This window comes from Pithys albifrons, chromosome 18, assembly GCF_047495875.1.
Source record: "Pithys albifrons albifrons isolate INPA30051 chromosome 18, PitAlb_v1, whole genome shotgun sequence".
Classification (NCBI taxonomy): domain Eukaryota; kingdom Metazoa; phylum Chordata; class Aves; order Passeriformes; family Thamnophilidae; genus Pithys; species Pithys albifrons.
In genome coordinates this window covers 4,408,519-4,422,162 of record NC_092475.1, presented here as the reverse complement: position 1 = coordinate 4,422,162, position 13,644 = coordinate 4,408,519, and the positions used below count along the sequence as shown (strand labels likewise).

General features: G+C 45.4%; 1 protein-coding gene across 1 annotated transcript in view; it reads right to left on the bottom strand.

Moving 5' to 3' along the window:
- Nucleotides 1–11,828: 11,828 nt before the first annotated feature.
- Nucleotides 11,829–13,644, bottom strand: part of TAF4 (TATA-box binding protein associated factor 4) — a 36,435-nt gene continuing 34,619 nt past the window's right edge. Inside the window, exon 16 of the mRNA XM_071573036.1 lies at nt 11,829–13,468. Coding sequence (XP_071429137.1) covers nt 13,301–13,468 — 168 coding nt within the window. The 3' untranslated portion in view covers nt 11,829–13,300. The remainder of the gene's footprint in view (nt 13,469–13,644) is intronic.

The following is a 13,644-nucleotide window of genomic DNA, read 5'->3' as shown; positions in this document are numbered from 1 at the left end:
AATGGGGTCTGCAGAGCAAAATTTAAGGGATTTGCTTGTGTGTGGCATTTAGGGGTCACCTTTCAAACCCACTCTCACACCCTTCTCCCCGGGAGCTGAAAGTGTGTTTTTGCTGAAGGGAGGAGGACTCATCCAGTGCTCCCCATTTTTGGCAAGGTCCATTTATCTCAGGAAGCCTTTAGCCAATGAAATACATGACCCACTGGGGGAAGTGGCACTGAACATTTGGCTCTGGAGTGTAATATATTCAGAGAAGTTTGATTTAAAGGTAGAAGAGAGGTGGGTGCAGGTCTCACAGCCTGTTTAGGGGGAGCAGTGCCTTTCAAGGGATTTTGAGGTCATTTGCCTTGAAATCAGATGTGACAACAAGCCAAGCTCAATGACACCAGTGCTTGGAGTGTGGGGATGACATCAAAGAAAACTGCAGGAGATGCACCACTGTCCAGGTGTGCCTACACTGGGCTCAGTGGGACTTTTCCACCACTCAGAGGTCGCTCCATGACAAAGGGCTCTGCTACTTCTTGAGCTAAAATGCTGGCTGATGTCAAGATCCCAAACCTTAAATCAAAAAATATTGTAAACAAATCCAAAAAATATCATAAACAAAACAAAAATCCATCACTAGAGACCATGTGCAATGTCCCCACCTGTGCTGACTCCTGCCCAGCAGCAGGAGGGAGCTGATGCTGAGCCTCTGTCCTGACACAGGCTACTCCACAGAAGGTTTAAAAGAAATAACTAGCTACAGTAGTTTAAAACACACACGGCAGCATTCTGCTGGTCCAATGACCTTAATGAGACTGTAAAGTGTGGAAAATGTTGATAGGAAACAGTGCCTGCCTGGAGATGATAAATAAAATGCATTGATCTCTAAGCACCGAGTTGGCAATTCTTTGTTTGGAAGAAAACACACCATTAAAAGTAATCCAGCAGCAAATACAGAGCAGCCCCTCCACCTTCTGTTGTGGGACAGGCTGGTCGAGCACTGAGCTACAGGTCAGTTTTATACAGCAGCTTGTGATATAATTGTCCTTTCCAGCCTCAAAGCTGAGGTCTGTGCAGCCATCGATGTGCTGGCAGCGAGGCAGAGGGAGATTTCCTTGGAAAATCCCACTTGAACTCACAGATGGTGAAATGGGGAGTCTTTGCTCACCTGCCAGTATCATCTCCATCTCCCACCTTGTGTCATGGGCAGTCCCTGGAAGCCTCATGTGGTTCTTCAACAGCAAAAATGCTGCACTGTTTCCTCAGTGCTTCTATTCAAGTGGCCCCAGAGCCCAGAGGGTCAGTGCACTGTGCCAACGTGCTCTGAGGGCACCCAGGGCCAGGTGGAGCCAAGTATTTAACACCTGCTCATTGCCAGCCTGGCTATAAACCAACTCTCTGCAGACCCAGGAGTTCATTACTGGAGTTGTTCAATACAATTACGTTTTCTAGGGCTGGTCTGGGAGAGTGAAGGTGAATCTCTGCAAGAGCAGGAGGGTTTCAGTGCTCATATATCTAAGGGCTCTGCAGGTGATTTCCCCAGGGAGGGGTGCTGGCAGCATGTGCATTGTCTCCTTCACCCCCTCAGCTTGGGATTGCATTTCCTCCCCACAAAGTCCCTTTCTTCCTCTTTAAATAAATCCTCCAATACTCCCCAGTGTTATTCCATCTGCAGTTCATGTCTGGCACATCCACTCAGTGCTGCCCCTCGCTTAGGGAACAGAAAGGGAAGCAAGTAGGGAATTTATTTTGTTGGTTTTGCCATTGAGGTAAGGACCTTTTCATCTCCACACTCCTGAGGAAGTCAGAATATCTTGGCAAAAGACACCCCAGTGAGCAGCGTTTCTTGCACTGTTCAGTATTTCTCCTTCCCACCATTCCCACATCCACAGGGTGTTTTGCTGGCCCTTTTTCCTCTCGTCTCTCAGTCTCCAGTGCTCCTGGGACTATTCTTTCACCCCTATATCTCTCACAAAGCCAGAGGAAAGCTGGAATCATCCTGCATCTCCATACCCCAGAGTACATGCTAAGTGCCAAGAGATCAGCAAACACAGCATTGGCATCAGATTTGGAGGCTACAGGCAAGAAACCTGGAGCAGTGTGTCCATCCTGGTGCACTCTCAATTGCTCCCATCCCTCCTTTTCACACAGAAGTGCTTTCTCTGTCCAAACTGCAGTATTGGTTTTACGTGGCACGTGCTTGGTTTATGATGCCTTTCAAGGGACTTCTCTGCAGAACTATGTATTAAATTCCTTTCCAATTCATGCTTGTTTTGGTACCAGAAATGTGTTATCATACACCAGATGGAGCTAAATAAAAATACCACGAGTGCTGCAGTATATTGCTGTGATAGATATATAATAATTAGATGTGCTGTAAAGCTATTAAGGCTGCAAATCTGAAGTATCTATTATATTTTCTCCATTTCTATTTCTACAACATCCCTCAAAGCACAGTGACAACTGGCAGTGTTAACATCCACATACATCTTTTTAAGGCATACACAGACTGCAATATCTACAGGATTTATCTTGGTGTGACTCAGTCTATCTGATAATAACAGAATGAAAGCAAAGCCCTCTCCCTGCACAGGAGAACACTCCAGATCCTGATTAATTCCTCCTGGTCAGTGCTGAGCATCCCCGCTGTGAGGATGGGCAGGGACAGAGGGACAGGGATCGAGGCAACCAGGGACAGCGTTTCTGATGTGGAAGTGTCACCACACACCAGCTGAAGGTTTGCAGAGCCACCAGCGTGGGGACACTGCTCCCTGCCTGCAGGCAGCAGGAACAAAAGTTCGGCGCTGCTGCCTTGCATGGGATGCCCGCGGCTCCTCGGGGATCCCTCGGGCTTGTAGGGTCCCATTGCTCTGGCTCGGAGAGACTGAAGGGAGCAGAGACGAGGAGGACAGAGCGTGTCCGAGCCAGCATGGGGGAATGAGTTACCTCTCTCCAGCAGGTCCAGTGGAAAAACATCCCAAAACAATGCACCTGTCTGTGTTTTCCCCTTCAGCATCCCTTAAGTTAAGGGACCAGCACCCCCAAGCTTTCTGATGCAGCAACAGCAGCCGGATGTTCACAGTGCCAAGCTGCCAATTTACCCAACTTTTCTGGAGAGACAGCATCTGGCAGGGGATGCAGTGGCTGAGGCATCTGTCCCAGATCATGCCTACATCATGCTTCAGGGGAAACCCACTCACCACATGTGCCCCCAGTCCACATCCCGCTCTGCTGCCCTGTGCAGCCAAAGGCACCTGGACTCACACTTCCCTGTGCCAGAAATGCCATCACTCACTCCACTGCTCCCATTCCCTGGCAGGGAGAAGCAGCTTCCCAGCCCCACTGCAGCCCCAGCACAGCCACCCACTCTTTATCCATCGGCTTTTCCAACTGCCTGCAGGCTGTTGTGTTGGCGTTTCTCTCCCAAAACACTGGATTTTATAACTACCCTGTCATCTGTGATGAGTGGGCTCTATTTTAAATCACTCTTCATGTTATTCAAAAAAACCATGCCACTTCCAAAAAAACCCATAATGAGAATCCCACAAAAAGCCACCCCAGGAGCCCCGTGCCAGCTCCACACAGCACAGCAGTGGCTGCATTCAGAGAATCACAGAATCATCAAAGTTAGAAAATACATTATCAAGTCCAACCTTCAACCAAACACCACCTTGCCCAGTAACTCCTGCTGTGAAAAGCCACATCGACTCATTTTTTGAACATTTCCAGGGATGGTGACTCCACCATTTCCATGGTGTTCCAAGGCTTAGCCAAATTCACCCTGTTTGGACACCCAGGTGATGCCCAGGGTGTGGGTGGCCTCACTGCCCAGGTGCCTGTGGCCCTACAGCCTCCCTCTAACCTTGGAAAACGCCATTTTAAGGATGTTTTGACCAGTTCATCCCATCCTTCCCACCTTCCAGGATTGTTTTTCACTGGTTGCACTGGTGAAAAAGCCAGAGCCAAGCCCCTGCAGACACAGCCATGGCTTTGGTCTGCAAATGCCAGCCCAGCCCACCCATCACTGGAATCCCATCCATCATTGGAATCCCACTGAGGCACTGCCCAATTTGAGTCCTCTGCTCTGCATCCCAACCTCCCCCTGGGTTACCCCAGTCCCACTGGAAATCCCTGGAGTTTTGTCCCGCAGGCAGGGGATTTTGTGCCTGGGAAGAAATGCTGATGCTGCCTGTTCTGAAAGTGGTGAATGAAGGGATTTTTCCTACCTGTTTAATTAAACATGTTACGAAACTGCAAGAAGGGGGTTTATTGGATTTCCTCCCCCCTTTCAATGCACTAGGGCTCATTAAAAAATAAAGGGGAGGGGAGGTGTTTGCTGCAAACACTGCTTTCAAATAAGTCTTAATTTAAATAATTAAACAGGCAGCATTTATTTTTCGTGTCGTTTTTATTTTCCTACCAGCTTCCTTGTCAGTTCAGCTCAGCTGTAAGGTGCTTTGCAGTGGTGAGCTGGGTGCATGCCTGTGGGATGCCATGGGCTCTGGACCCTAAAAGGTATTTCAGGAGTTTGTCATGTCTTGCCAAGACCCCAGGAATGGTCCCAGGCTGCCTGTATTGGATGATGTTTCTACCCTGGTAGGACAAAATGTCCCCCCCTCACAGTCAGTCTGCAGGGGCTGTGCTGAACTAAGCAGGCATCCCTTTCCCCATAACTGCAGCCAAACCTCCAGAGTTTCTGTTTTCAATTTTCAAAGAGCTTTGGGATACATTAGACAGGATAAAAATTTTATAAGGGAAACATTATACACTTTTATATGTATAACCCTCATGTTTCAGGGTAAAAGGCACCTTCTAACTGCCTGGGATGAGGAGGAAACTCCTCCACTGGGTGCATTAGAGCCTAATTGTTTGTTATGGATGTCATGTGGTGCCCTGTAAGTTTTTAATAAAACTTCCAAACTTTCCTGAAAACACACACACACTCAGGAAAAGTCTCATGGGACAGAATACCCAGACTTGGCTGAGGGCAGGCGTCAGCATCAGCCACAGCAGACTGGGAGGAACTGCCTGCCCAGGAGCCTGGGAAAGGGCCAAGACACTCATGTGGAGATGGTGGGATGGGGAGCTGAGGAGGGGCTCAAACATAGCCCATCCCTGACATCCTGAGCAGATGGGGTCCCCTCTGCTCCCAGGCAAACCCCTCTGCCAGCCCTGCTGAAACACAGTGTGCTTTTCCCATTAGCAAACGCAGCCAACAAACCTGTTTACATTTCAGTTGTGATCGGTGTCACATCCCCTAAGTGTCTTAAAGTAATACTTGATGATATTCTCTCCTTCAGTAAACATATTGATTAGATTACAAATAAGATTACCACTAAACATGGCCCTTCACAGAGCACGAGGCACCACCTCAGCTTCCCCCTGTCAAGTAGGTTTGAGTTCATTTGTTGCAGCAGCTCTTTATTATTGCGATTTAATGTGACTCTGTTCTTCCTCCCTCCCGGGGACACCAAACAATTAGTGGCTGCATTTTGGGGTGATTATAACACACCTTGGGGGTGTTCAGGAGGCAAAGAATTAAAGAGCAAAGGACTTAATGACGTAGAAAACACAGCTATTCCCTGGCACTGTGCTGCCTGTGGGGTGGTTTGACCTGGAATCGATGCAGCAGTTGGGGCTGAGACATGACAGCATTGACAGCCAAGCCCAGGCCAGCCCTTGAGCCACAGGGTGACATTAGAGTGTGGCTTTGGGAGCATCTTGGAGGTCTGCAGTGACCTGGGTACTCAGGGAGATGGGAGAAGGGGCAGGCTCAGCCTTTTGCTTGCTGCCAGCAGTAGGGATGGGTGGCAGGGAGGTCAGGTCACGCCACTGCTGTCCCCATAGCCTGGCCCTGCACCCACCTCTTCCCACCTCTGCATCCCCCAGTGATGGGTCAGAGGACAGGAATCCCACCAAAGCTCAGCTCAGCACACATTAACTGGGATTTAGGGCCAAGAGCCACCGGGATCCTGGCTGGATCTAGGCAGCCAGAAATTCAGACCAGCCCACTCCTCCACATGCAGGAACTGTCCCACAAAGGCAGGAAACAGCAGCAAATAGGATCGTGACAAGAGCCCAGACAGACCCTGCTCTGCAGACCCCAAGAGAACTCCCAAAGCACATTACTGGGATATTTGGGATTTCTTACCTCCAGCAGCCACAGCTCCTGGCTCAGCTTATCTCCACCTCTCCAAACACATCTCACATGGAGCCTTGTAAGTTTGTAACTTGTAGGAATTGCAGTACCTGAAAGAAGGGAGGAAATTAAAAAGAGGTGGTTAAAACGTTGACTCTGTGGGTACAGTGCTTTTTGACACTGATTTTCTCACATCTTGCCATCACCAGAAGTTCCCTTTGAACATTTCTGTCCTGTTTGTAAATGTTTCTAATCGGTGGCTTCACTTTTTTCTGCACCTCCACTAATTCCCCCCGGTTTGTACCTGCCTTTGCACTTCTAAGCTCACAGACATCTGCTCCACTCAGCTACTGTGCCCTCCAAAAAAGACTTAAATACATAAATAACTAGGCTGGGGCAACCATTCTGATCAAATGTGCTGAAGCTCAGAGGGCTCTCCTCGTTCCTCTTTTTTAATTTATTTTTTTAATTGGCGGTTTGGTTTTTTTCCTGCCACATCATCCAAGCTATATCCCCTTTTCTCCCCTTTGCACTTTCTATTATTTAGCACTCAACAAATGAATAATTTATACTTTGCATTAAACAGAAAGGCATCGCCCCCACCGCGGCCCGTGGTTTCGGCAGGGCTGTGTTTCCCCGAGGAGGGATGGAGCGGGGATGGAGCGGGGATGGAGAACTCTCTCTCCGGGCTCAGAGCACCATCTGCTGCCCGTCGAGGAGCGCGGCCGCCCGTGCGCGCTCCCAGCTCTTCCAGAGGGAGAACAGGATCCGCTGCCGTATTAATGACACAACAGCAATTATCCAGAGTTCCCCAGCCGAGGGTTTCCATGGCTTCCCTCAGCAGGAATTCAGCTGAGGCAGGGATGGGATGCCGTCGGTGTTGATCCCCTCTGACAGGTGAAGGCATGGGACAGCAAGGACCAGCTGCCTCCATGATCCTGCCTTTTTTCCCAGAAATCATGATTTCCTTCTCCTTCAAGCACAGGGCAGGGGACCCCCAGCACTGACCTCTTTGCTTCCTCCCCCCTACTCTGCGCTGCCCCCGCTCTCTGACATTAAACTCACGCTGAGTGTTGAACTACTTTGTCAACACTTTGATTTCTTTTTTACCTCTCAGCTTCTCACACTTCCTCCCCTCCATCGCTTTCCAAATCCAGCCACAAAACACTCTACAAACAGAAATGTTCACTGGACACAAGGCTTAAATATCCATGAGCTTTCCTTGAAGCAGCTCTTAGCACCCCTGCCCTCAGAGTGAGCATCCCCTGCAGTTTTCATGCACAGGATGAGACATCCAAGGGGGTCCTTGCTGCATAATTACAAATCAATTCCCTCGTACACCTCTAAGGAGCTGTAACACTTACACTCCCCAATTCTGCAAAATCACCTTTTGTTGGGACCAGAGATGCAGGAGAGCTGCTGGGACACAGAGCCAGCCTTGCTTCAGGGAGAAGGGAGTGTCCCTACACAGACTTTGATACATATAAAGCAGACTTTTATAAATACCTATATGTGCATGCATATATTTCTATACAAATGTATATATATATACATAGACACATATATATGTGCATGTATCTGTCCATAAATTAGGTGGGCTGGGAGCAGGGACAGTGCCTTGGGGCAGCCCATACCATGAGGAGCCCGGGGAGCTCCCAGCACATCCTGACCTTCCTCCATGTTTGCAAAGCAACTTCATAAACTCACAGAAGAATCTTTCCAAGCCTATAAACTTCCCAAGACAGCAGTTCCCCTCTCAGGAATGTGATATTGGCACTCAGAGGGAATGAGTCTCCTCCTCACCTCCACAGCCACTGCTCACCCAGCTGACCCCGCTCACCCAGCTGACCCCACTCACCCATCACACACAACCTTCCCCACACTCCCTGCCTGCTTCTGTTGCCAAGGAGATGGGGGATGCTCACACAGACCTGCTTTGTGTTGTGTAGATACCAGGTTTGGCTATTTTTTAGGGAATTCATTTATTTTTAAAATTTATGGGCAGCCTTGGGCACATTCCCACTGGGTGAAGCTGCTCAGAGTTTCCAGCTCACCCATCCCACTCTGCCTCACACCTCAACTCTCCAGGTCTCTCATTCCCTCCTTTCCAGTCACCAGCTCCTGCTCTCACCCCTATGCAAAGGAGCACAGGCATTCAGGAAAATGAATTTTGGGGAGTTTTTCTGGGATCAAGCTGCAGCAGAGCTGTCCATGCAGGGACAGGAGGGGCAGCCCTCCTCTGGGGCCTGTGGAGGAGAGTGGCTGAATGGCAATGGTGCTCACCCCCTCTGGCACTCTCAGCTCTGCCAGCACAGCTGGTTTAGGGCTGTGCTCTAAACAGGGACCCTGAAATATCTGAATCAGGAATAAGCAAACACACACAAAACGTATGGCCACCACTCAAGAATAATAAGAATGATGAAAAACTACTGTATGGCAGAAAAACCCCAACTCCCAATCACACACCATTGCTGTGCATCAGCATGGAAAGTAAATATATATATATATATAAAGGAATTTAACTCTTATTTCTCAAATATAAATGATCAATCCCATCAATTCCACCTCCAGGTGAAGGACCTTACCTGTAACTTGCCCAGATTTTACTCTTGTCCCTCTCAAAGTAGAACAAAGGAGTCAGGGTGCTAAACAGTGGCACGCTTGACAAGACAGTAGCATTTTCATTTTCACTGAAAGAGGTTATGCCTAAACATCAGCACACTGCTCTCCTGGGAAATTAGATATATTGTTCTTCATATTCCAATCTGCCATAATTGGGCAACACTCCAAGCGTTTGCTTGAAATCAGAGCACCAAATGCATCACAGCAAACTAGAAAGCACTCACAACTTTGGTTTTGGCAATTCAATTTTGTTATTGGATTGAAAAAGTACGTAAGTGCCCAAGTAAAGCCGTACAGTAGTTTTGCAGTGCAGTAAAAGGCAGATTTGTTATGCATTTATTCAGCACTTGCACAGCAGTGTGGTGCATATCACAGCCCAAACGCTGCTCACACTGTTTGTACAAGTCTATTGACTTCGGAACAAGGAAACTCCCAGGAGGAAACCAGACAGGGTGCAACCCAGCTGATTCCAGGGAATAATAGTAAATAAGCCAAGCAGGAAAACAAAGGGAAAATATACTGTGTTTCACGAGCAGAGCTATTTCTGAAGGAGCAGAACAAAGCAAGATCAGGCAGTGGCTACGAAGCCTCCCCGCAGTGTCCCCAGAGCTCTGCTCGCTCTCCCACATCTGAGGCTGCACAGGGCAAGCCTCTCTCAGGTGCCACAGGAAAGCAAGGACCATGACCGAATTCCTAAAAGCAAGTTTTAAGGAATGCTTTTAATCCCTTTCTCCCTTTGTGTGGTGGTTATAGCACCACCACACAAAATAAAGGAGTCCTGGCCTGTGTGTTCCCATCTCTGGTGCAACCGATTCCCAGGATGCCAAGGGGAGAGTGCAGGGTTTGGTCACTTCACTGTGCAGGGGCAGGACAGATCTGTGCTATTAAAATGCAGTTTTAATCCCCCCAGAGCTCAGCCTGGGGGATATCCTAACTGGGAGGGCTTTTGCGTTGGGCAAACAAAAGGCAGGTCATCCCTTCAACAAACAGGCATCTCCCAAATTTGTCAGCCTGGCAGGGAAAAGTCACTTTGCTAAAAAACCTCCTCGAATGCTGAGGAGCAATCCTTACACAGGGGGCTGCTCACATGACATTCCCAAAAATCTAAAGGTTAGGATCAACCCATACTACTGGAACATTTTTCCTCTTGGCATTTTATACATTTTAACACATCAGGTTTGGCCTGCACTTGCCTAAAGCCCTGATGGGCAAAAATCCTGGCACAAGCCCTGGAAGTCTTTAAAGAAGGCACCTTCCCACCTTGCACACTCAAGCACAGGGCCCTGCACACTTACCTGGGAAGGTGGCTCCACACTGACACACTGCAGGGAAATGTCACTGCTCAAATGGCATCACCCCGTGTCCCCAGCCAAGCTGCCACCCCACCTGACTTACCCACAAAGGTTAAGACTCTTCTCTGTAGATGGACAAAGAACTGTAAGAAAATGGTTACATTTCATTGCATTGGAGTTCTAATACTATTATTGGAATTTAAGCAATCTGATATATGGGGAAACTTCTTGGATCACATGGAAACCACCAATAAAATCTTAATTACTGTGAATTTGATGGCATTTACCAGGGCACTCATACATGCATCTCTCACTATGTATTTCAGTATCTTTCCTGAAAACATACCTATTTAATTTTAGATCTGTGAAATAAGAAAAACAGGCTGAATTCAGAGTGCCTGATTATATCCTACTTGCTCTGTTCAATTTTTGTGCTGGAAAAAGAATTTATCAGTAGTTTAGGACATTACAGCTATGGACTGTCTCATCAAAGGTGTTAAAAATACAGAGACATCAAGACTTCTGTAAAAGACAGTAGAGAGCCCACTAAAAGTCACACACTTGCAGGCAAGAGAGAAGAAACCTGTCTCTGTCATGAGAACTTCTCACAAGTGCCACACAAGTGTTCACTCCAGTACTGACAATAAAGTTATGTGCCAATATCCCAGTACAAAATTCCATGAATTTCAACTACTGGAAGGAGTTTTTGCAAACTAACAGAACAGGAACTTTTAAAAGCTGGGAAAGATTATATGGAGTGAAGGGCTGACTGCACACTTAAAACCCATGTTATTTAAAACAAAACCAGCAACTGAGGGCTTAAAGATCTCTCCCTCCCTCCTTTGCCTCTCCAGCATATTTCTAAGTTACTACTGAACAGGGAATGCCAAGTACAGCACACCATGTCCTAACTTTAACTTTGCAAACATGTCTTGCCCCCAACTTGCTGTTGGAAGCAACACCTGAAGGTGAGCTCCTTCCCCACTTGCCCTTGCAGAGACCGTGCCAGTGGTGATTAACAATTACAACCAACTCTTGCTACAATGAAAGGAGGTTCTGACAGTGCCTTGGCCAAAAGCCAGAGGTGTTTGTTTCCCTTAATAACACGACACACTGGAAAGACAGCCTGGAGTTTACAAACAATGAAAGTCTTCAGTTCAGTGTCGTAGAGGTGAGTCCATCCCTTGAGCAGCTAATCCACCTTCCCAAAGCCACGGATGTCCCGTGGGATGAGAGCCAGCTCTGCTGCAGGGTGCTGGGGCACAGCCTGGGCACAGGTTTGTCAGGATGAAAGGAATAATCACCACATTAAGGTAACAGCATTACAATTAGGCCCTTGTGAATTATTATTAGACAATTGTGAATTAAGTTGCCCATGAGAGGAGGAGTGAAAAAAAAACAAAATCAAAAGCTAATATTCACTACAGAGCATCAGAAATACTTCTCAGATTTTCACAATGATAATCAAAAGTGTCCCTGATTATATTCTTTTATAACTGTGCTCTAAATTGTGCTGTGTGTCCCATCTTCCTCTGCAAACCATTGGAGTTAATTGTGTCTGAGGGAGCACATTGCCCTCAAGGAGAAGGTGTTTTATTAAACCTTCACTAGACAAACCCCAAACATTTCAGATCTCTTCAGACACTTTCCCTGCTTAAAAAACAAACCAAAGCCACTATCCATTGATCTCAGTCCAAGACCTCTAAAACAGCATTTAAATGTCAAGATTCATAGTCACATAACTCCAAAACATTGACAAAACAAAGCAATATAAAAACATCCCAAAGTGCATCTTTAGGAAACAGCATCCCCTCAAACAGACTCAAGTTTTACTGTACCAAGAAAAATAAATCCAAGTGGAGAAAAGATTTAGAGAGAAAAATACATTAGCAAATACAGATAAATTTGTTTTTAATAAAGGAGTTAATTTTCTTTCAATCCTATATAAAACAATAGCAATTAAAAACTTCATTTTTGAAAGTAAAATATTTACATATGAACAAGTAACTGTGCAAAATTTACATGAAAAAAAAATGGAAAGACAGGATTTCCTAAAAGACAAAATAAAAGGGGTGTAACAGTTGTCAGGTGTTGATAAAAATACTGATCAGCATTCAGTTTACACGCAAGAGAGTTAAATTCTACCATGAGAGTTCACACAAAGAAAGCCAAAGTATTTACAGTCATAAAAGTACTATCAATAGACAATTTAATACAATAACCTCTGAAAATATAAAGAACCAATTAGTATATTTGTAATAAAAAAATAGGTACAAAGAAGGGACTTTGCTCTGGACATCTTTAAAGTGGGCCCACAGCTTGCATACAGTCTTTTAGCAAAATAATTATAGTTTACATAGCCATTTTTATGTTATGTGCCAAAAATTATGTACAATTACTGACAAAATACACCAACCATTTTTCGACACTTGATTCACACTGAGAAACAGTCTTTTGATGATTCCTCTCAACTTTTGATTTTATTTAATCTAAGCTTTCACTTTAGCTAAAAAACACAGTGCAAGTAAAATATATTTATGCTGAAAAGGTTTCTCTTTTTTTCCTTTTTTTCCTTTTTTAACTTTACAGCTTTACAAACTATAGCAAATAAAATGCATTTTTACAGATGCTGCTAAAACATTCAGAAGTAACCCTCCTTTATGGGATTTCAGGGCCTCTAATAAGCAATAATGTGATTAAAATTGAGGTTATGTTTAAAATTAACTGTATATCCCTCTAGATTTTGAGCATTTTGGGGAAAGATAAATATTCTTAAAAATCAGTTTGCTTTGCTAACTGACTGTTTTAAAAAAAAAAAAGCTAAATGAAATGAGGTCATCTGCTGTAGACATATGCCTATATAATGGATTTAGTTGAATAAAACTGAACTAAAATGAACAATTAATGTTGAAACTGCTACAGGGCTGACAAAGGGTAGCTAGTTATTTGCTAAACGATTCCATCAGTCTTTATATATGGCTTGTTTGGCAAGAAGGCCACTCAATCAAGAGATGAGTTAAAGTTTAATTGTCCTTTCATAGTATCCACAGGCCTTGTAAGTATTCCTCACTGTTACAGAAATGTATTTCTCTTATACTGAAGAGTTTATTTATAAACAGGAATATAAAACTGTTCCATGTAAAGAGGTGGTTGTTTTTTAAACAATATCCCATTCGCTTGTTACAAAAAGGCGTAATTTGCAAATATATTAAAAAATGTCCTCAGGCGTCTCTCCGTCAAAAATACCTTGATCTTTTCCATTTTACTTAAGGAATGCTTTGTATAGCAATAGTGAATGGCTTGTCTCTCGCTCATTTTCTAAACAAAATATGAGGTCCCTGAGGTTCACCCGCGTTATCCTTTGTCGCGTAAACTGTCTGGTTGTTCCAACTCCAGAGCTGCCTGGGACTGCTGCACTTGAACCAGATCCCTGCAAAAGAGAAGGACAGGTCGGTCAGTCCATGCCCCCAGGTATTCCAGAATTTATCAAAGAAAATATGCAAAGTAAGAACTAAGTGACTATGTACAAAGATTTTAGAGATATTCTATTTAATTCTTATTTATAAACAATAGTTGAACAATTAGAAGTTTTCAATAATTAATACA